The sequence below is a fragment of the Clupea harengus genome, chromosome 18 (genome assembly GCF_900700415.2).
Source record: "Clupea harengus chromosome 18, Ch_v2.0.2, whole genome shotgun sequence".
Lineage (NCBI taxonomy): Eukaryota > Metazoa > Chordata > Actinopteri > Clupeiformes > Clupeidae > Clupea > Clupea harengus.
The window spans coordinates 81,057-105,403 of NC_045169.1; the positions used below are offsets into that span (position 1 = coordinate 81,057).

The 24,347-nt window shown below is 39.4% G+C and overlaps 1 protein-coding gene across 1 annotated transcript in view; it reads right to left on the reverse strand.

The window, feature by feature from the left end:
- adgrv1 (adhesion G protein-coupled receptor V1) overlaps positions 1 to 24,347 on the reverse strand; it is a 130,363-nt gene that overhangs the window by 54,246 nt on the left and 51,770 nt on the right. Inside the window, exons 34-51 of the mRNA XM_031585443.1 lie at positions 21,775 to 21,905; positions 21,285 to 21,384; positions 19,789 to 19,968; positions 18,154 to 18,317; positions 16,971 to 17,049; positions 15,390 to 15,468; positions 14,485 to 14,623; positions 14,174 to 14,315; positions 11,407 to 11,672; positions 9,221 to 9,396; positions 7,889 to 8,027; positions 6,468 to 6,608; positions 6,277 to 6,357; positions 4,853 to 5,111; positions 4,612 to 4,734; positions 3,755 to 3,977; positions 2,761 to 2,965; positions 105 to 251 (exon numbers count right to left, since the gene is read on the reverse strand). Coding sequence (XP_031441303.1) covers positions 105 to 251; positions 2,761 to 2,965; positions 3,755 to 3,977; positions 4,612 to 4,734; positions 4,853 to 5,111; positions 6,277 to 6,357; positions 6,468 to 6,608; positions 7,889 to 8,027; positions 9,221 to 9,396; positions 11,407 to 11,672; positions 14,174 to 14,315; positions 14,485 to 14,623; positions 15,390 to 15,468; positions 16,971 to 17,049; positions 18,154 to 18,317; positions 19,789 to 19,968; positions 21,285 to 21,384; positions 21,775 to 21,905 — 2,774 coding nt within the window. The remainder of the gene's footprint in view (positions 1 to 104; positions 252 to 2,760; positions 2,966 to 3,754; positions 3,978 to 4,611; positions 4,735 to 4,852; positions 5,112 to 6,276; positions 6,358 to 6,467; positions 6,609 to 7,888; positions 8,028 to 9,220; positions 9,397 to 11,406; positions 11,673 to 14,173; positions 14,316 to 14,484; positions 14,624 to 15,389; positions 15,469 to 16,970; positions 17,050 to 18,153; positions 18,318 to 19,788; positions 19,969 to 21,284; positions 21,385 to 21,774; positions 21,906 to 24,347) is intronic.

Consider the following 24,347-nt stretch of genomic DNA (forward strand, 5'->3'; position numbering starts at 1 on the left):
GAGATAAACAAAACAGAAGTCATGTAGAAAGTAAGGGAGATATTGTATCTCAGATCATCTGCCCATATTACACACATTTTGAGAAACTAGGAGGACTTGCTTACCATGCCAGAGGTCGGGAAGATGTCCTCCAGGCTTCCGTTAGCCGTCCAGTACACAACCAGGCTTCCAAATGTTCCTCTAGTTCTCTCTACATTCAGAATTAGGTGAGTATCCTCCTCCAACTCCTCCACCTCTTTGAACACAGAGTCCTAACACAAACAAACGATGATTTTTAGATGAGTCTTTAGAGTCAACCTGAATTTGAGCGTTTGAGCATAATGCAGTAATAATGATTCAAAATCAAGGCTTTAATTCTAGTTGACGGCATAAAGAGCAGCACAGGTGTGAGATGTCAGCGCAGCACTGCATGGACATGGGCAACGTGGAGCGGACTGCTGTTTTATGAACCACTTCTTACTACTCCTGAATTAAATGGATGCTGTTTTATGAACCACTTCTTACTACTCCTGAATTAAATGGATGCTGTTTTATGAACCACTTCTTACTACTCCTGAATTAAATGGATGCTGTTTTATGAACCACTTCTTACTACTCCTGAATTAAATGGATGCTGTTTTATGAACCACTTCTTACTACTCCTGAATTAAATGGATGCTGTTTTATGAACCACTTCTTACTACTCCTGAATTAAATGGATGCTGTTTTATGAACCACTTCTTACTGCTCCTGAATTAAATGGATGCTGGTTTATGAACCACTTCTTACTGCTCCTGAATTAAATGGATGCTGTTTTATGAACCACTTCTTACTGCTCCTGAATTAAATGGATGCTGGTTTATGAACCACTTCTTACTGCTCCTGAATTAAATGGATGCTGTTTTATGAACCACTTCTTACTGCTCCTGAATTAAATGGATGCTGTTTGATGAACCACTTCTTACTGCTCCTGAATGAAATGGATGCTGTTTTATGAACCACTTCTTACTGCTCCTGAATGAAATGGATGCTGTTTTATGAACCACTTCTTACTGCTCCTGAATGAAATGGATGCTGTTTTATGAACCACTTCTTACTGCTCCTGAATTAAATGGATGCTGGTTTATGAACCACTTCTTACTGCTCCTGAATTAAATGGATGCTGTTTTATGAACCACTTCTTACTGCTCCTGAATGAAATGGATGCTGTTTTATGAACCACTTCTTACTGCTCCTGAATGAAATGGATGCTGTTTTATGAACCACTTCTTACTGCTCCTGAATTAAATGGATGCTGGTTTATGAACCACTTCTTACTGCTCCTGAATTAAATGGATGCTGTTTTATGAACCACTTCTTACTGCTCCCGAATTAAATGGATGCTGTTTTATGAACCACTTCTTACTGCTCCTGAATTAAATGGATGCTGTTTTATGAACCACTTCTTACTGCTCCTGAATGAAATGGATGCTGTTTTATGAACCACTTCTTACTGCTCCTGAATTAAATGGATGCTGTTTTATGAACCACTTCTTACTGCTCCTGAATGAAATGGATGCTGTTTTATGAACCACTTCTTACTGCTCCTGAATTAAATGGATGCTGGTTTATGAACCACTTCTTACTGCTCCTGAATTAAATGGATGCTGTTTTATGAACCACTTCTTACTGCTCCTGAATTAAATGGATGCTGGTTTATGAACCACTTCTTACTGCTCCTGAATTAAATGGATGCTGTTTTATGAACCACTTCTTACTGCTCCTGAATTAAATGGATGCTGTTTTATGAACCACTTCTTACTGCTCCTGAATTAAATGGATGCTGTTTTATGAACCACTTCTTACTGCTCCTGAATTAAATGGATGCTGTTTTATGAACCACTTCTTACTGCTCCTGAATTAAATGGATGCTGTTTTATGAACCACTTCTTACTGCTCCTGAATTAAATGGATGGAATTCTGGACGAACAACTTTATAGCTCTGTAATAAGCGGTTAGTATCATGGAAGGGCACTCAGAGAGCACGGACCTCTGCCAAGACCAGTAGATGTCAAAAAATGCAAAAATAATAAAATTCTTGCAAGGTTGAAAATAATCCTGGATCCACACGTTGCTCATGCTACAGCCCATCACCAAGTTTCATGAAAATTGACATGTAATACCTGATCCAATGGTCCAATGCTCTGGTTTTATCTGGTGAATTAACCAGATATGTCAGGACTGAAGGGGCCACGGACCCAAATGCTCAAAAGGCAGACGTAGCCTGCCAGCGAGGTTTAGTATTAAAGGGAAGAGTCGAAAGAAACAAAAACAGGCAGGCATGGTAAACCCAAAAAACGCAGGAAAAAAAACTCCCAGTCCAGGCAGGCAAGTGGTCCACAGAGCAGGCAGGTAAATAATTCACAGAAAGGCAAGCAGGTGGTCCACAGAAAACATAGATGGGTAAAGCAAACAGGAGAACATAAACAGGCAGAAGCTTTGCCAAAGCCATGGTCAAAACAAACTAGGGACACATCAACTGAATGAGCACATGCAACCAGATGGAGGAGCACAGACAGAGCAGGGTATAAATAAATAAATAAATAAATAGGCTGGGTAAAACACTCAGGATGGGAAGCAGGTAAGGATCCAAATTGGCGGGAAACAGAACGAAGGCAAGGAGTAGGTGCAGGGCAACGAACACGAAAGCACATGTCCAAAACACAGAACGACCACCAAGGTGGCCAACATAGAATCCCAGTTGGATCCGTGACAAAACACGCCTTTAACATGATCTACTACCTGTGTGAAACCAACGACCCCATGGGCATCGTCATTGGACAAGATGCCAACAGTCACTTGTCCGCTAAATCCGATCTCTGCCCCTCCCTTTGGGTTCTTAAGTTTGATGTTGAAGTGTTCCGTATCTTCTGGGAAGTCATCATCAATGATATTTACAGAGATTTCCAGCTGCTGGACACCAGGGTGGAATATCAGCTCTCCAAAACTTTTTCAGATAACACACAGAAAATATGTGTAAAAAAAATGTGTAAAAACAAGTCAAGGACCATGACATTTAAACTGTGCAATTCATGAAGTTTTGACATGGTCTTGAGAGTCGGAAAAACAACCTCTGATTAGTTAGCTTTCCTTCACTTTCCATTTTTCTAAAATGGCTGGAAAATTAGGCAGGAACGGATTTCCCATTCCCATCAAACTGTTCTATTGTTTTTCTGCTTCATATCTCTGCTTATCCTTATAATAGTAACCTTATGAGCACACCGTATACCCATTAAGCAGTTCTACAACCAATACTTTTAATGTGCAATCATCCATGAATATATTACATCACAAACTTTTGATATCCCCTCAGGGAGCTGCTTTTGAAAAACACTCATGTACTTTCCCCCCCCAAAAGTGATCTGTACCAAAGCCATCTGTACAATAATTCAATTCAATTCATTTTTATTAATCTATCAAAACCTAAACACATCTTACATTGTGTCAAGGCTGTCCCTTTACTCAAATAGTAGCTAGCTAACCAGTTAGATGGACTGACTATGCACAGGTGTCGAGCTATAGCAATGTGCGTGAGTCTTGGCACTAAAGCCGCTAGATAAATAACGTGTTATTTAATTCTACATACATTACAGACGTTTTGCCATTCAATGTTAAGTGCCTGTGTGTCGCCAAATATTCCTCTGACAAACACACTATATTGGGATTTGATCTCTTTTCTGTATAAAACCTCATGACTATTGAAAAGACATCATACGTCTACGAAGAATAATATTACCTGGGTATGAAGTCTGATTGGTTGGACACAGAAATCATTTCATAGATAACGGAGTATGATTGGCTGGTGGCGATGATGAGGTTCTTGGTGGCATTAAGAGAGGAGACGGGCAGGAAAAAGAACTGCTCTGCTGGGAATGTACTGAGCGTTTTGACGAACTGTGTCAGATCAGGTCTCCAGGAGTAGAGCTGAGAGCCACTGGGAGCAGCCAGAGCCAAGTGAGCTGCAGACAACAAGACAAGAGTGTGAAAGATCAAAGACATTTCAGCATGGTGCAGAGGGTACAGTGCTGGCTGAGATACATATCTTATGGCCAAGCTCAAGTGTTTTGAAGTTGTTCAGAAGGAAAAAAACAATACCAACACAAAAAATAGATTCCATTCACAGTTCTGTGCAACATCCCAGTAAAAACCAATGCAGAGGGGGTAATTGTCACTGCAGAGGGGATAATTGTCATTTTTCAGGTGAAAAGAGAAAAGAAAAGTCACTATAGCTGCAGAGATGGTTCATGGCCGACAATGATGGCCGACATTTTCATCCAAAGTGACTTACAAGGGAGGAACCACAATCAGGGAAAACGCAGACAACCGTTTGCAATCACCATGGTTATTAGTGGGAACTCACCAGGGTCGCTCTGTGTTGACCAATAACATTAATAACAATAACAATAACATTGTGGTATAAAAATAATTACAATTATTATATTAATTATATTTAAAATATATATATATAATTTATTTATATTATTATATTAATTATATACATTAATTGCTCTTGTGCCTGTGACTGCAATCAGATGTTACATTGAATTGGAGAACTACTCCATCAGACCGTGGGTATTTAATTCCACTACGTACCACTTCCAGAAGGTGTTGTGAATGCTTGCAGTGAGATTAGGTCAGGAAGAGCTATTGTCTGAGTGTGCTGGAAGACGTCATGCTTGGGCCCCCACACAAACACCTCACACATAGGAGCCGGTGCTAAGAATTTAAGCACAAATACAAGTTACTTTGCCTGGTATCCAACATCCTTCTATCATTTAGAGAAAATCAGGGAGAGACCATCAGATTGCAACTTGGTAGAGACTTATGAATTTACCATCAGTGCTTAGCAGGAGGATATTCTCTCCCCCTACAGTCAAGACCTCCACTTGCTTTGCTGTCATTTCAAAGCCTAGAGGTCTTGGGTCTTGGAAGTGTCCGTCAGCAAAGAGGAAAAGGAAGCAGCTATCAGATGCTGTGCTAGAGCACGCCATAAGGTACAGAGTGGTGCCGTGAAGGAACACAGACAGGCCAGATGCATCAGGTAGATCCAGGAGATGGTCGAGCCAAAAAGAACCTGCTGTCAGCATGAATACCTAAGGAGGGAAGATTGGTATAGTCAATATGAATCCTGTTTACCATTCAATAGAAAAGACCTGAACCATTCTATGGAAGCCCGGAGACCGCGTTCTTTTTTTTATTTCACCGATATACAAATATCTACTTCAAAACAATATTTACCTTCTTTTTATACTTGAGGTGGTGAAGTAAAGCATGAAAAATGACAATGCAATACCAACATCAACCAAATGAAATGTGAGTCTTATTTCCCTTTTCTACATGTGTTGATCAGAAGAACCCCCTTGGGCTCCGTAAAGCGCTTTAAGACAATGTCTGTTTTAAATGGCGCTACATTAATTAATTTGCTACCCTTCCAAACTGAGTGACACAGAACAGGTTGCTCAGAAAAGATATTGGTTTCCCACAGCAACACAAAAACAATAATATTAATAATATTAATAGTTAAGAACCAGTTCACTTTTTCTGTGATTTATGTGTATGGGTCATATTAGTATTGCACTGACATTGACCAGATGAATCTCTGTATCAATGTTTTGATACATAACCACTCCTGAGTACCTCAGTGATAAATGCAGGTGATTTTTACAACAGATGTTGGAGAAATTACAGAAAACATGATTGAGGCTTAGAATCTATAAGGTAAAAGAAACAGTATTGGTTGATTGAGGCTTAGAATCTATAACGTAAAAGAAACAGTATACAGTTTGTTGATTGAGGCTTAGAATCTATAACGTAAAAGAAACAGTATACAGTTTGTTGATTGAGGCTTAGAATCTATAAGGTAAAATAAACAGTATACAGTTTGTTGATTGAGGCTTAGAATCTATAAGGTAAAATAAACAGTATACAGTTTGTTGATTGAGGCTTAGAATCTATAAGGTAAAATAAACAGTATACAGTTTGTTGCCTCTCAGGTCTCAGCACAGTTCATAGCCTCCTCTAAGTTTACACATTATGCAAAAAACAACCGCACAAGTTAAGCAGTATCTTAACAATGCACTAACATAACAATGCTTACAGGGCAGGCGCTTCTTACTGAGAACACTAGGATAATCCAGTTTATTCCAGAATGCGTGTCCAATTTACTTCTTTCTGAGTGACTAACAAATAACTTACAATTTTTCACATTCTTTTTAAAGATTTCACCATTAATCACCCATTCACCCATTTCAAACCAACCTCATTTGATACGATCAAATACGCCTGCGAGTCCCATGAAAAGTACTCCATTTCAAGAGACCCAGCAGCCAATGTTTGCTCCTGGAAAAGAGGGGGACATTATTTACCATAGAAATCCAAAACAAATTGAGCAGAAGCACAGGTTGAACTACTGCCATAAGGAATAGATAAAACATGATTTCAATAGTTACCAGACTTAAGTTGAAACTAGATTGTAGTCTGAAGATGCTGATACTGGGAGAGTGAGCGTCACTTCCATGGGAAATGGCCACATGTGTTGTACCATTAAGAGCATATCCCACACATTGACTTGGACTCTGGATTCTGACAGACTGCAGAGAGAAAGGATGAAAGAAAGATTAGGCTACAGATGATTTCTTACCTATTTCTTACGGGCGTTAAATAAATGATTTAAATTTTACACTGAATTTGTGTTTCTGAATGTTTATTATTAGAAAACATCAACACATTGTCCATGTCACAAGAGTCTTCATATCTACTATAGCCAAACGCGTGAAACGTTATATAAAACGTTTCATGAAAGTTCTCCAACATTTTAAATTAAACGTTGAAGAAAGCTGGTCTCCATGAGAACTTTTGTGCATGTTCAAACATTTATTTTCGGACCAGCGTTCTCCGCCGATTACCGCCGATTACTGACGATTACAGCGTTCACCAGCTTTTACACAACGCTCTTCTGGTGCTATACCAGCGACCATGGACGATTACCAACGTTTCCACTAACATCTTAGAACGTTGACCAGAACGTTATGGTGTGACGGGAACTTAAGATACATTTCCCCTTCCTGCCTGATAATTGAACACTGTTAAAAGCTTTCTTTGATGCTGATTACACATGGTATACAGGATTTTCCTGAGAGGTTTTTTAAAATGATTTCTTTGTCATGTGTCAAGGTGTCCAATATGCATGACATTTTGTCCTTAACTAGCAAGTTGTGATTTATATGACTGAAGGTCACACAGAGAATAACAAAAAAATTCAAAAAAAGACTGAATACCATAGCAACACTACCGACATAAAAAGCTGTCTTATGCACATTACCTCTATAGGCACAAGGACCCCTGCCCAGCGATACAGAGTTGCCCGGCTCTGGCTGTGGCTTGCATGTAGAGCCAGAACATCACTTCCGTGAGAGAAAACGCACCAGCCTGAGGTGTTCTCATGTCTAAGCCGCTGATATTCTGCCAAATGAACATGTTCACCCCCTGTAACATATATTTCAAGACAATGGCAACTACCATTAAACCATCATTTACAGTTGTATATAGTTGTAGTTTAGGTATTTAGTGACTTACATAACATTTGATAACCTAATATTAACACAGCCTATATGCTGGATATCCTAGCAAGGTAGCTAGTATTTTTCACCAGCACTGTATAAGTAGACTGATGAGGCAATTTTAATTACATATTTATAAAGGTCATCTTAAAATGTAAGAGAAGGTTTTGTCAATGGATATTCCCAAAGTAATACACAAGCAGTTCAAGCAGAAGAAGTGGATATCATCATTGAAGCTACAGAATCAAACATCTAAAAACAATTGCAACCTCCAGCTACATTTTGTGAAAATATTCTAAAAGATTTCAGACGGCAGTAATTTGCTTACCCATGGCGACAGCAGAGTCTGATATTGTCTCCCATTCCACGCTCAAGGTGACGTCCAAACTGCTGCTACACGAAACCGTCAGATACAGGGTATCTCCCTCTTCCACCTCCACTGAAGTCAGCCTACACAACGGAAGGACATTAGTGAATGACAATATACTCACAACATGTTGTTGTTGGTCAGCAAGAGGAGGCTACCACTAACGAGACTAAGCAGACACAGTGTAGGGCAGGGGTACTCAATTAGAAACCCAAAAGGTCCACTCGGAACACTGACGGTCAAAATCCAACAAAAAAGTTCGAACTATGCACAAAAGGTGATGTGGTCTGGCCTTATTTGTGTGAAAGGTGACACCTTTTTGTGCGTTAAACTTGGGTATTAAAGATGTGAGGGCCAGGCGGAGGCACTGATGTAAGTGTTCATTAGTGAGTGTGCTCCTGTATTTGTTTTGCACCATATCCATGGTTGATAAGGCAGACTCACAACAGTATGTTGAGACGCTCTTGTTGTGTGGCTGATCTAACTATTACACTGCATGTTGCTTGGCATGATGATTGCAGTTGGTTTATTCTTCTGGCCCTTACCTCAGAGTTCTGGGGGTAATTTTGTTCGAAGTGTGCATGCTTTGTTTCATAGTGACGTTTCACGTTACCACTTTTGACAAGGGCAACCGTCTCGTTGCAGATTAAACACATCGGTGTTGTGCTCCCCACAGGCAGCACAAATGCATAGGCTACTTGTCAGTCCACTCTCTTAAATTCGCGATTTTTGGAATCAACTTTTCGTTTTTTGTCGGGTTTAGAGCACGTCATAATTTTCGTTTGCTGATAAACAGATACCGTTCACAAATCGATCTGCCCGCGTTGTTGCCATTGACACACACAACCTGCGTGACCCACAGAGCTCGCGGCCAACATTGAGTGAGTGAGTTGTCATAGTGATGTTATTATTACAGCTCCTGATTAGACCTCTGGATTGGACACGGAAGATAGAAACCACATCGAATAGGAAAAAAATATATAGCACGAAATCACGCAACAATGAAAACTCGCTTGGATCATGATATAAATTAAAATTTTGATTTTGGTTTCGGTCCACATTTGATTGCGTCTGGATCCGGATCCGGACCGGGGTCCGCCTATTGAGTACCCCTGGTGTAGGGTAATATTTTGAATAATTTCTGCATTAAGGACTGACTTCTATGAGCTCATGCTATTGGAGTGTATGTGTCAATGTCATGCATTCCTTATAAGGAAGAACAGGAAAGCACATGATAAAAAAGCATGATAATGATGAATATTGGAGAACCACTTGCCCACTGTCAGATGCTGAGATTCTGAAGAGACTGAGCGGGGCCAGGTTCTCCAATATTGTGATGGAGATCTGCAGCGCCTCCCCGAGCCTGGCTCCACCCACTGGGTTAAACAGCGTCACGATGAATGTCTCGTTCAGTTCTGGTTCTTCGTCGAGAACTGCCCAAATCTCTAGAATCTTGAACACAATTCAGTTTCCATAATCATTCCATGTCATTCATTGATATATATAAACACAAACAGCATGTCATTCATTGATATATATATATATATATATATATATATACTGTACAAACACAAACAGCATGTCATTCATTGATATATAAACTGTATAAACACACACAGCATGCCATTCATTGATATACAGCATATACTGTATAAACACACACAGCATGTCATTCATTGATATATATATATATACTGTATAAACACAAACAGCATGTCATTCATTGATATATATATATATATATATATATATATATATATATACTGTATAAACACAAACAGCATGTCATTCATTGATATATATATATATACTGTATAAACACAAACAGCATGTCATTCATTGATATATATATATATATACTGTATAAACACAAACAGCATGTCATTCATTGATATATATATATATACTGTATAAACACAAACAGCATGTCATTCATTGATATATATATATATATACTGTATAAACACAAACAGCATGTCATTCATTGATATATAAATATATATATATATACTGTATAAACACACACAGCATGTCATTCATTTATATATATATATATATATACTGTATAAACACACACAGTATACATATTTCAGACTCAAGCAAGGGACTCATAGACACATAAGAGAAATCTATCCATGCAAACATAAAAAGAACAGATTACCACACATTCAGATAAAGACTTTTCAACACATTCATATAAAGACTTTTCAACACATTCATATAAAGACTTTTCAACACATTCATATAAAGACTTTTCAACACATTCATATAAAGACTTTTCAACACATTCAGATAAAGACTTTTCAACACATTCAGATAAAGACTTTTCAACACATTCATATAAAGACTTTTCAACACATTCAGATAAAGACTTTACAACACATTCAGATAAAGACTTTACAACACATTCAGATAAACACTTTTCAACACATTCAGATAAAGACTTTTCAACAAGTGTTTCCAGAGTCTGGATGAAAAGTGAGAGCTGCTCAAACCAGGGTCTGTAAGAACCGCAATTGAGTTTTCCTCAGAATTGTCTTCATTATCCACACACATAAATGTATGCATTAGGTTTTTGATTATAGTTATAGCTATAGTTACAGAATTTAGCAGACAGTTTTGTCCAAAACGACTTACAACACATTAAAGCAAAAACTTTAAAAGTAAAAAACAAACAAATGAATTTATAAATTAAATTATAAAAATAATTTCGAGATTTGGCACTGAAAATTGATGATATAGACTTTTAAAGCAACATTATGTAACAGGTTTGCCTTCAAATAACAGCTTCAAAATCAGTTTGGAAGCACACTGGCTTGTAATACGGAGAATGGCCTCTGTGCCACTGCCACAGGACGCCTGGTACGGCTGGCATTGCACGTCATTTTGGTAGACAGGGCGCGACACCTCTTGCGAAAACTACCTAATGCTTTTATGGCACCACCTCACAAAACAACTAGCGCAACATTCTCTATATGGACATCATGGCAGAGGCGACGAAGAAACTGAGGAAGACGTTGTCAGAGGAAGCGGAGAATAGAAAAAAAGAGAGTAGTCGAGCAAGAGACCAAAAAAGAGTTGGGCTCAGACTGGCTTTTACTCGTTGGTGAGAGCTAAAAGAAACTAAAGGATGCAAGTGGGCTTCTTTCAGTTGGACTAGTCAGTAATAACTTATTAGCTGTCTTGCTATGATTTGTGTTGCACTTATTTGATGTTTGGCTGTGTTAGGAAAGTTCGCTAGTTTATCATAAACATCCCTGCCAAAGGTTATTTATGAAAGAATGCAACGTAGGCTGTAACCTTATCTGTGTCATCCCTGTCTCACAGAGATTTGTAGTTTTCGACAAGCACAAAAGCATGGTGTGTTCTCATTTTTTATTGGCTAAGTGATAAAGATTTCTCAGAAAATTCCTATATCCAAAAAAAAAATATTTTAATATGGTAAAATAAAATAAAACTCACCTTAAATCTGACTCCATCCTCCAGCACCACAAAACCCTCTGAGGGCATTAGATCACTGGTGTTAAGTGAGCCATTGCTGTCAGCCACTGAGAACTGGACACTGACTGTGCCAAAGGTCCCTTGTGACGGGTTTCTGAACACATAGAGCTCAGCCACACTCTCACTGATCCCAAACTTAAAGGTGGGCTCCCTCAACAGGAAGTGTTCACTGTTGTTGAAGGATATTACCCCATGGCCATCATCACTAGCCAAGATGGTCACCGTCGCTATGGAAACAGATTGAAAAAGCACTATTGGAGCAGGCAGTGTATCCTCTCTTTCGTTATCAGCTCATTCACAACACTGTACCGTATCACACAGAACATAGAACTGATCATATTAATATTAATGATCATATGATCATCATACCAGCTAAAGCAGTGGCTCCAACTGGTTGACTATGACCCAGAGTGGGCCATGATGTCGGTACTCCTGTATGAACTTGAACTGTTTTGTTTTCTTCTCCTGCCTGCCAGTTTACAGTATGTTGACACATGTGGGTTTGTTTTTGTTTTTCTTTACCATGTGTGTTTTGCGATGCGGTGTTGACCCCGCCCATGTCACCCTTTATCCTACACACCTCTTCCTTGACCACGCCCCTTTATCCTACACACCTCTTCCTTGACCCCGCCCCTGTCACCATCTATCCTACACACCTCCTCCTTGACCCCGCCCATGTCACCCTTTATCCTACACACCTCCTCCTTGACCCCGCCCCTGTCAGCCTTTATCCTACACACCTCCTCCTTGACCCTGCCCCTGTCAGCATTTATCCTACACACCTCCTCCTTGACCCCGCCCATGTCACCCTTTATCCTACACACCTCCTCCTTGACCCCGCCCCTGTCAGCCTTTATCCTACACAGATCTTCCTTGACCCCGCCTCTGTCACCGCCCCGTCACCCTTTATCCTACACACCTCTTCCTTGACCCCGCCCCTTTATCCTACACACCTCTTCCTTGACCCCGCCCCTTTATCCTACACACCTCTTCCTTGACCCTGCCCCTTTATCCTACACACCTCTTCCTTGACCCTGCCCCTTTATCCTACACACCTCTTCCTTGACCACTCTTTGCCCTCCGCCTCTTTAAGGCTGCCAGATACAGATCTTTCTTAAGTGTCGTTCCAGCCTGACTTTGTACTGGCTTTGAATGTACTGCATGTCTTTTGCCTGTTAATCTTACTGTTTATGTCGTATTGGTTGCCTGCTTTCACTGCTTGCACCCATGTTTGAATTTCGCCCATCTCTGGATTTAGTCTCTGCCTACTGTCTGGATGTTCTGCCTGCTTCTGACTTCAATTTACAAACTCTGCCTGTCTTTTTCTCTGGAATTTGTTTTTTTTTGCTTGCTTTGCTTGGGCTGTTCTTTCAACCTGTCTCCTGATTTTGATGTTTGTTTGTGGATGTGGGTGTTGGACTGATTTGTTTAAATACAGTTTATTACTGTGAGATCTGCTGAAACTGAGTCCCTGCCAGTGTTGTGACACATGGGTTAGGCAAACCTCCTTGGGTTCAGTAAAGAGGCTGAATAAAATTTTCTGATCACAGATAAAAACAAAAACAATTTATATTCACTATACATGCCAAGACCATACATTCATATTGACTATTCATGCCATGTTTGTTTCCTGGTTGAACATCTCTTAAAATGTCAAATTCAGATGAATGTAGCATGTACTATTTACTGTTTTGTTTCAAGTTTTTATGTTCTCAATTTGTAAAAGTTTTGTTTTCTAATCGGTCAAAATAAAAAAGCAATGGAGCAGTGTGTTGTGATAAGAAACGTCTCCCTCATTACAGAAAGCAATGAAAGACTACATGCACTTTGTAGTAAAGGTGTCTATCAATGTCTATCAGGTGAACTGACCAAAATATCTTTGAAATGTATTGGCTTATGACTGTTCAATTGTTTTATTTTAAGATCATTTAAATTTACAATATATCATGATGGCATGGCTTGTCAGTCAGATTTTATGTTGAAATGCCATTCACAATAGTAACAATGCAATGAATGTTTCCACTAAAAAGAGGAATGGATTTAAAATCTCTTGCTCTAATAACATTCTGTCAATTTTTTTGGTTTCCTCACAGACCTATTGGTAAAGGTGCTTGGACACTGAAAAGTTGAAGAATAATCAAATGAAATGGTTCCCTCTCTTTCACAATGTCTTGTTTTGTCTCTCGGCTGGTGGAAATCTAATCCAGATGATCTGAAACACGCTTCTAAACTAGGCCAACATGATCTCTAGATCTGAACCCTACTGAGGTTTTAATCATAGGGTCATAAGCCCAAGAAGGTGTTGGTGATTTTTTTTTTCCTGAATAGAACTGAATTTTTTAAATTCTGCAAAGCTGGAGTTGCAGCAAATGGAGAATTCTTTGATGGTTGTAAAGTTTGACAACAACTGCAGAATGTTTGGAGTAAATATAAGAACATTTGTAGTGCCAATTAAAGCCCTTGCTGAATGTGCAATAAGTCTAACATCAAAATATTAGTCACCATGCCTTACAAGAATAAATGTCAGTCATGGACAGGTTGAGAACCATTGTGCAGCTGAGTATAGTCTGTGTGCATTTAAAACAGCACACGAATGACGGAGAACACATTTACATGAATGTGTGATTCAATAGTGTGTAGATCATTTTTCTTTATCAGGCTCACAGATAAATGTTTTCCTGGGTTAATTGTGAAGACACTTGTGCGTGGACTATTTATACACCTGTACCTGTAACATTAGCACCCAACTCCAAACCAGTGGATGGGTCGGCCAGAATCACCAGGAACTGCTCATCCCCTTCTGGAAGAGAGTCATCCAAAATGTGTATCTCAACGAACTTAAATCTCTCTCCATGGGCAAAGTGTAAGACCTGCAAGAAGAAAGGAAATGGAGGGTGACTCTCAGGATGCATTATTTGTAATTATACTGTGTATGAATGTAAATTGATTAATAAAATAAATTAGAATGTTTGTCTTTTATAGTTTGTACAGTATACTATTTTAGCATATAGCACAATCTTAGAATATATTGTGTCTTACCGAGGGAGTGGTGTTGAAATCCTGTCCCAACTGTGCTTCTAGGCTCTGGGCGTAGAAGAATACAGAAACATCCCCATGGGCTCCTCTATCTCTGAAGGCCACGAGTGTCAGCAGCCCCACCGTTTCATTCACTTCAAAACTACAGAAATAAGAAAGTTTAATGCAGTTACTGTTAAATCAACAAGGGTGAACTCTAACATGGACTCAAAACCGAGAGTTTTATTTCAGATATAGGTTAGGTTTTATTTTGCAGGCTAGTCCCCTAGGTCTGGTCTTGTGTGATCACTTTTCAATTTAGTTTGAAGTAAAGTTTTTGTTTCAACTTTTGTTTCAATAAATACATTTCGTACTCCCTGCAATATATGGGAGACACAGGGATGGAAAGGGGGACAATGCACCTTGCTTGTTAGCTTGTGAGCTTGTTAACTTTGTGAGCACCCAAAGAAAGCCCAGGGTGAGGTTCAGAAAGACAGCGAGCTAAAGTCTGGTACTTAATAACACTAAATGTAGTTTGTGTCAATACATATCTCAGTTAGAAGAACTTCACAATATGTATCGAATATGAGCCAGTGTCCCTCAAGAAGTCAAACAAAAGAAGTGGTATAGCAACCGCAGCACAAATCAAAGGGGAACAATTAAGCTGATTTTGCCTGCAATTCTTTTTCAGTTTAGTGTGCTTATTGTAGTTATTTTTTTTGTTTTTAGTCATTGTTTTAATTTCAGTTAATGAAATTATCTTTTCACTGCTAGTTTAATTTGTACTCAGGCACAGATCAGGCTCACTGTCATACCTATAGAATCTAGTGCAGTAACTACTTAACTAAGTGTCTACTAAGTATTCAGATTTTCAGTTTTCAGTTTTCTCCATCCCCTGTTGGTCTCTCTTTATTCCCTATAAGTCTCACCTTATACTCTGCCAGCTCATGACACCATGGATGCCATCATTAGCTTCAATGATGATTTCAGCCACACGGTCCTCAATGTCTGAGGAGAAATGTAAGACACATTTTAAACTATATTCTCAAAAATGGGATATGTTCTATTCTTGATTAATAATTTATTAAATGTCCAATCATAATCAAGTTAACTACCAGTGCATTCATAGTAATCAAGACATGGATGCTAACCCGCCTTGCTAACCCCCAGACTGAGGATTATGTTGGGGTTTGTGCGTTCTCTGAATCCACCGCATTTACAGCCACTGACACTCTGCAACTGTTTACTTTTGTTATCAATGATGACAAATTGCCAAATAAAATGTGTTTTCATGCCTTTACATCAAGTAAGAGCACTTCCACCTCACATTCGCTGAAATTTCCTTTTTGGTTGATCTGCTGCTTGCTTTTGCCATTTTGGAACTTAAGCATAATACAATGAGTGTAACTGAGGAACTTAAGCATCATACAATGAGTAGAACTGAGGAACTTAAGCATCATACAATGAGTGGAACTGAGGAACTTAAGCATCATACAATGAGTGGAACTGAGGAACTTAAGCATCATACAATGAGTGGAACTGAGGAACTTAAGCATCATACAATGAGTGGAACTGAGGAACTTAAGCATCATACAATGAGTGGAACTGAGGAACTTAAGCATCATACAATGAGTGGAACTGAGGAACTTAAGCATCATACAATGAGTGGAACTGAGGAACTTAAGCATCATACAATGAGTGTAACTGAGGGAGGAGAGAGGGTGGAGTGTGGATATTTACTTTGGTTCACTGCCATACGGCACGGCATTTCGAAATTGCTCCTAATATATCAATCTACGGGGGAGTCCAAGTCCTGTAGAACTTGACCCAGCTTGCAAAAGTTTTTGAGAACCCCTGCTCTACCGCATTAGTAATGACTTTTGAGAACCCCTGCTCTACCGTATTAGTAATTACTTTTGCACAGTCCGAATCTGCATTGAGAGTCTGTCTGAACGCTGGGGGGGAGAAGGACTTGCTTTCCAGTCTGTTTTTGTCTCATTACGCTAATTGACACATTTGGGTGATGCCCAGGTAAATTAAATGTTTTAACAGTATCTACAGACATATCCAACTTCAGCTGAACAATGTTGGCATACAGTTTGACACTAACTGTTAACTGGGCCAAAATGGGCTAAACAGATTAGCATGCTTCAGCTGATTCTCTGAAGACAACCACTGGTGCATTTCCGGGTAAAACATGTGCTCTAGAATTTTTGTTCTTCATAGATGGGTTGGCAAAGTTGACACTAAATGGACCCAATTTACAAATATTGAATGTTGAATGAATACTGACATCCAAATAGTAACATTACTCATGCAAATCCCTAGCTACTACCTACTTATCTATCTTATTGAACAGAAGGTTTAGAAAAGTTTATTTAATTTTGTGACAATCAATGGACGTGGTTGAATTGCACCAGAGTTAGACATCCTGTCCTCTCTCTGTCGTTCTTCCTCTGGCTCTTCCTCTCTGTAAAAAACACGAAGCAATCATTCAGAAGCAAACATACCTAAATTCACAAGTGAGGTTAGGAGTACAGCAGACATTATCTTCAGTAGGAATACTTCCTGTAATTCGGGAATGTCATCCTGCAAAGATAGAAATAAACAGATTTAATAAGGTGGCTACAACCAGAACAAATGTATGGGTTGAACAACAATTTTAGGTAGAGGGGTGTCCCAGAAACTTCAGTGAAGGAGTAATGGATCTATGAAGCAAGTCCTCTGTATCCATCCTTTAAAATATTCTCTGGTATTTAATCTGGTTTGTTTATTCTCGTGTTTGGTATCTCAAACCTACTTATATCCACTAGAAAAGAACTGCTCACATCAAACGGATTCCTCCACACTCTTTTTCAACATTTGTTCATAAATCTGTGGGACGTGGAGGAGACACAGGAGGGAGAAGCATGCTAGTGTGCTGGTGAAGGTGTTACCATTTCCCCAGTATACTGGCATGGAGTGCAGGCAGCCAGACTCTTTCATTCTGGGGGATTTGAACAGATTAAGTCTGAGCCTAGAGCTGCCAAAATAAAGACTACACATAAATGGTCCCACCAGGGATGACAACAATCCTACTACTGCTCCACAGTTGTCCAGGACTCGTATCGCCCTTTACTCTTCCCATATCCACTCTGTTCACTGCATGACTATCTGCAAAGCCTGTGCTCAGGTAAAGAACATTGACATGTGAAGCAATGCTGGAGAGACAGGCTTGTTTTAAATTACTGCCTAGAGTTCCTTTGGATCTGCAAAAGCAAACTTGGTGAAACTGCAAGACTCTGTGACATCATACATCAGCTTCTTTGAGGGCATGTGTAGGTCAGGTAAAACAATAACAATAACAATAACAGTAACAATAACAATAACAAGCTAGGGCTCATAGCAAAGCTGACAGTTTTGTCAGACCAAGGATTATGCCTGCGGAAGTGATCAAAGCAGCTAAGACCAGCAACAATGAAAAGCTGGAAAAAAATGTCTTTCTTGTTCCAGAGTTTAAAAAGCAGGCAGATTCAGTTTACTGGGGACAATCTTACTCATTCTACTCTCTATACTGTGGGGAATAGACAGGGACTGCAGAGGTTGCTTTTACTTGCGTGCTGTTAGATAACATTTCTTTAAAGAGTATGCCGATACTGCAATGTTTTTTCTATTGTTTAAATTATGTTTTGACAGGATATTTATACATCTTACATCTATAATTTCTATGGGAATGAATGTTGAGGTCTGTCCGTCCGGAAGTGTGATGGAACCAAAGGCAGGCTGGAAGTCCTCTCCAGGTTCAGCCAAGCTGCCTTCCATTTCAGTCAGATGTGTCAAGGAGCCACGCACTGTGGCGTAGCTGATGTTCACCGCTCCTGGGGGGGAAACAGATCACACTCAGGGCCGTATTTACTAACAGGATTGCGCCCATTAAAGACATAAAACCCTAGAGCCACGCACTGTGGCGTAGCTGATGTTCACCGCTCCTGGGGGGAAACAGATCACACAGTGTCTTCACAGAGAATTCACACCCTTCCGTTTATAACTTCAAATACCGGTTTCTCACAATACACATTTTATATACATTCAACACACTTTCAAACCAAAATATTTTAAATATTAACTATAAATAATATATAATAATAATTATATTTTAAATGTTTAATATTAACATTGTTATTATTAAAGAATGACACTTCATTTTCAGTCGAAAGTACTATGTACTCCCAAAGTGAATATGGGCAGATTATTCTTAAAGGTAAGGTCAGCGACTCTAATCCCATATAATCTTTTTATCAAATTCAGCTAATTGCTCTTCACAGTCCTCTAGCTCTCTGTTGAGTGTTTGTGCTAAAAGAAACGCCGCTGTTCAAACACAGTCCTGGCTCTGTAAATGGGAAACAAACATGTTTGCATAAACAATCCCAGCCAATCAACATGGTGCTTTAGGAGCACAGAAGGGTGTAATTTGATTGTCTTAAATATCAACAACCTTCTGAGTTCTCTTGGGTATGGTTCAATATGGTTTCACATTTCGATCTTGGGCCTTTTCCTTATTTCACTTTGACAATTTGTTCTAATTGTTGTTGTCACTTCTCGACTTCTGGAGTGCGAGATTGTATCTCTAAAATGGTGTATTCTTAGCGAGCCTTTAAATAAATTCTAACAAATGATGACAGTAGTGGGTTCCTGCCCTGAGCTCTGTCAAGCACCTTGAGACAATTTAAATTGTTATTGGCACAATATAAATAAATGAATTTGAATGAACTTGAAGTAGCTGGTTAGGATTGCGAGCTCAGTAGCTATTTCACTTGACAATGTCTCTCAGTTGTTCACTGATAGATGGTGTGAAAGTTTACAGTTACATTAAAAAAGGAGAGTATTTTCCTTAAACAATGTTGTGTTTAAAAAAATACAGTCTTTAAGATGAATGTATACTCCACTCCATTCTTAGTTCTAACTCTGGGCAACACTCAACAGAAGTGGGATATTGATCATCATTTTGTGAAAGCAGAGTCAGTGTGCATACCATATTCACAAATACAAAATTAAACACACACACACACACACACACACACACTGAGGGATCGTTTACAATGTCTGCTCAGATTGACATCAATATGTCATTTTTCGTGCTCACATTTTGCGACTTCCCTGGTTCCACTGCTAAAAAAATGACTAAAATAAACGGCTTTTCACAAAAACAACCACTGTCATTTTACTGTTTCTGATTTTACTTCAAACAATTGTCTATACAAACAAAGTTAGCCTCACAACACCTGCATTGCTTGTTTGTCAAAATTATCTGGTTACAATTTTAATTCAATAAAATAATCTGATGTTCACCTGAGGCTCCAAACTGACGCCTGATGAAAATGTGAAGCGTAATATCCTCCTCGGGCGTGGTCACCCGCAGAGAAGAGGGCACGATGGTCAACACACTGGAGGGCACATCATCAGCCTCCACACTCACTGTTGCTTCACTGCCCTGTGGGGCCAGGATAGCTCGTCCACTGGATACCACCCCTAGGGGTCCATACAGTGGTACAGGAGGTAGAGAAGTCGGTTAGTAATCAGTAGGTTGTTAGTTCGATTCCCTGTCGAAGCGTCCTTGAGCAAGACACTGAACCCCCTAATTGCTCCTGATGTGCAGTGTGCCATCAGTGTAAATGTAAAAAAAAATGTGTATACATCCTTGTAAGTCGCTTTGGATAAAAGCGTCTGCTAAATGACTAAATGTAAAATTTAATACAAACAGAATTTGGGGATGACAGCAGAATACCAACAGAAGGTTCAAAAAGACTCATGACCGACGACACAGGTGGCATATCTCTCAATCTGGTCACAAGTTTACTTGCAAGTAAACTCACCAGTGCTCAGTATGCTCCCTGTCTGGAAGTTACGCCATAATGGACCAACATAACACCGCAAAACGTGTAGCCAGTGATGATGGGCAATAACTACATAGTTATGTATGACCAATATGCAAACATATCAGTCAAGTCAAGTCATGTTAACGCTTTATTCGCTGCCTCCGTAACAAGTTCAATCGCATCGACACAGAAATGTCCCATGGCATACTCGCTGGGAACAAGTGCACTCAAGTGCAAATAAGACTTTAACATTATTTTATTAGACTGATATGTTTGCACACAACTATGTAGTTATTACTCATCGTCACTGACTTGACTTACAGTATTTATATACTATATATATAAGTATTTTGCCAACGCTTTTATCCAAGCGATCATGGTTCATACCACAGTGAACTTCTCAACATCATCATCATTGTTTATTCAGGGAGAATTGACTGAGCACAGGGCTCTTTTGCAGCGATGCCCTGATTGAGGCTACATAGTACAGAGGAACAATAAATAAACAAACCATAACAAAACAAAACAGACAAAATAAATAAAAAAAACACATTAAACAACTCAGAAATTAAGTATATATATATAAAAAAAAAAATAACAAAGTAAAAAAATTAAATCAGAGAATCATTTAAAACAACAGCATTGAGGCACATCCTTATTATCTAAAATGCTCTTAAATTGGTTGACAGACAAATACTTGGTTAATTTCAACTCCACTTGAACAGTGTTCCATTTATGGGAAGCAAATAACTTAAAAGCTATTTTACCTATATTAGTTTTTGTAACATGCAGCAGAGTACTGACTGCAGACCATCCCCTTCTACTGTGGTTCTCTTCCCCACTAGCACACCTTTAACAATAATAATAATAATAATAATAATTCAATTTTATACAGCGCTTTTCTAAATACCCAAAGTCGCTTTAACATTGTAGGACAAGCCAAACAAGACACAGAACAATGTTAGGTACCTTCAGTCAAAATGTTGTAGAGAGTCACTCTATAAACCTCCCTCTCTTCTGGGATATTATCATCCAACAGTTGGAGAATGATTGTGTCACTCAGCATGCCCTGAAAGAGAAACACTTAAACACATAAACAAACACAAACACACTACTGAATTTAGATTTCTTTTTTTTCAGCTGAAATTTGAATTAGAATTAGAAGTGTGATGTATAAAGTCCTTTTTCCATTCTAAATAAAACTTTTTTCAAATGTTTTTGGATGCATGTAATGCATTATATAGATAGACCTGTCAAGTGAAATCCATTGCACTTAATGCATAAGGTTTATTCATCTTATACCATACAATATTTTGGCTGTTTAGATCAGAACCTGTTTTTCTTCTCAGTCATACATTATACAGTCACCAAAGTCACCAAAATTGTCAGTCTGTTTTATGTGAACATTGACAGCATTACAGTAGACTTCAACTATACATGCACAGTCAAATGAGTTTACTTCAGGGAAGAAGAGTTGTCCTGAAGTTTCAGTGAAGGCTAGAAGGACACTGGCACCAAGGACTCTCCAGCCAACAGTAACATTGCCGATGCCAGGAGCTGTCCTGTCCACACGTAGAGTCACTCTTTCACCTAGGACACACGATACATTTGACCTTACATTTACATTTAGTCATTTAGCAGACGCTTTTATCCAAAGCGACTTACATATGTGCGACTTACAATGTATACACATTTTACATTTACACTGATGGCACACTGCACATCAGGAGCAATTAGGGGTTCAGTGTCTTGCTCAAGGACGCTTCGACAGGGAACCTTCTGATTACTAAACGACTTCTCTACCACTGTACCACTGTCGCCCCTTATGACATCATTACATTTGACCTTATGACCTTTGAACAAGGCACTGTGGACAGACATTGGGTAAGTGGCCTGGGGCTCTGCTAAACAGGTCTCATGACCATGCGAGGCAACTTCTCCCTCTCCTTCCACCTCTTCCCCTCTTTCTCTAAAGTATATAGGAGTTACATGTGTGTGTGTGTGTGTGTGTGTGTGTGTGTGTGTGTGTGTGTGTGTGTGAACAAGGCACCGTGGACAGACATTGGGTAAGTGGCCTGGGGCTCTGCTAAACAGGTCTCATGACCATGCGAGGCAACTTCTCCCTCTCCTTCCACCTCTTCCCCTCTTTCTCTAAAGTATATAGGAGTTACATGTGTGTGTGTGTGTGTGTGTGTGTGTGTGTGTGTGTGTGTGTGTGTGTGAACAAGGCACCGTGGACAGACATTGGGTAAGTGGCCTGGGGCTCTGCTAAACAGGTCTCATGACCATGCGAGGCAACTTCTCCCTCTCCTTCCACCTCTTCCCCTCTTTCTCTAAAGTATATAGGAGTTACATGTGTGTGTGTGTGTGTGTGTGTGTGTGTGTGTGTGTGTGTGTGTGTGTGAACAAGGCACCGTAGACAGACATTGGGTAAGTGGCCTGGGGCTCTGCTAAACAGGTCTCAGATGCTGCAAGGGATGTGCAAATTGAGAACACCCGTAAAATATGGCTTTCATGTATCGCAGTCTATCTGATTCTTAACCAAAACCTGGGAATTGATCTAACCCAAAGCCGGTATCTTCCCAATAAATAGCAGAAAGAATGAAACATATTTTTCCTATGTATAACTAAAATGAAAAATGACCATGCGAGGCAACTTCTCCCTCTCCTTCCACCTCTTCCCCTCTCTATATATATCATATTGGGCTATGTTGGTGATACTGGTGAAGTGGGCATATTACTCGTCCTCTTTGGGCGCCTAAGCTCACCGGAGTTCCTTACCAGTGTTTTTCCCTTCTGGGTTCTTATCCAAATCCTAACTGTTGTAATGTTTACGATATCAGTCTTTTGTTATACCACTAGGTGGAGCTCTAGCATAAATTAACAGCAGTTTAGAACTTCCCCTCATTCTGTATGCACGAGTAAAGTACCTGAGTATACTCTGTATTGCAACCTCTGCTATTTCATATAAAGCTTCAACTCGATATATCATTCTTCATGGTCCGTGTCTTTGGCTAGGTTACCACACTAACCTTACCCTAAACCAGGATGTGTGTGTGTGTGTGTGTGTGTGTGTGTCTGTGTGAGTGTGTGCGTGTGTGTGTGTGTGTGTGTGTGTGTGTGTGTGTCTGTGTGAGTGTGTGTGTGTGTGTGTGTGTGTGTGTGTGTGTCTGTGTGAGTGTGTGCGTGTGTGCGTGTGTGTGTGTGTGTGTGTGTGTGTGTGTGTGTGTGACTAACTACCTTACCCTAAACCAGGATGGTACTCCAGAGGGGATCCCCTGATACATGTACTGTATGAATCAATTTGCTTACTCCTGATTCTCTCTTCAACTTCTCTCCTCACCTCCCTTCCACCCCCACCTTTACTTCATGCTTCTCTATGCGGCAGATAGAGAGTCCCCTCTTTTAGCTGAGGTCATTTTGTCTTTTTGTCCAGGCTTAATTGTTATTGGAACAATACAAATACAATTGAATTGAATTGAATTGACTCCACTTAAAGGCACTTGGACGGGACCATGTGATTTTGTCCTTTTAACCAGAGTGTGTTCCTATCTGAAATGTGGGAATTTGCAGAAACAGCGCAAACCAACCAATATTAATCCATCAATTGTGTATTTGTGTGTGAGCATGTATGTGTAGGCTACATACCACTAACATGGTGCACATGTGACAAAATGCAAACGGAAGTTAGTAGATCAAACACAAACATCTTATCCAAAATAAAATACAATTTATGAAGAACAGTCATTTACTCTGGCAAAATACTGACTGCTGAAATGTGATTGACCATTGGCAGCCATTTTCCCGAGAGAGCCAAACGGCATTATGCAAATCTAATAAAATGAAGCATATGATGATTATTATTATTATTATTATATGAAGTATAAGTCTATAAATATATAGGTGCAGTGGTACTTGAGCTATTGACATGTGTTAGTTGTTAATATAGCTAAATGTGCCTAGAGTTACAGGAGGTAAGTAAGTCGTTTAGTAATCAGAAGGTTGCTAGTTCGATTTCGTCCTTGAGCAAGG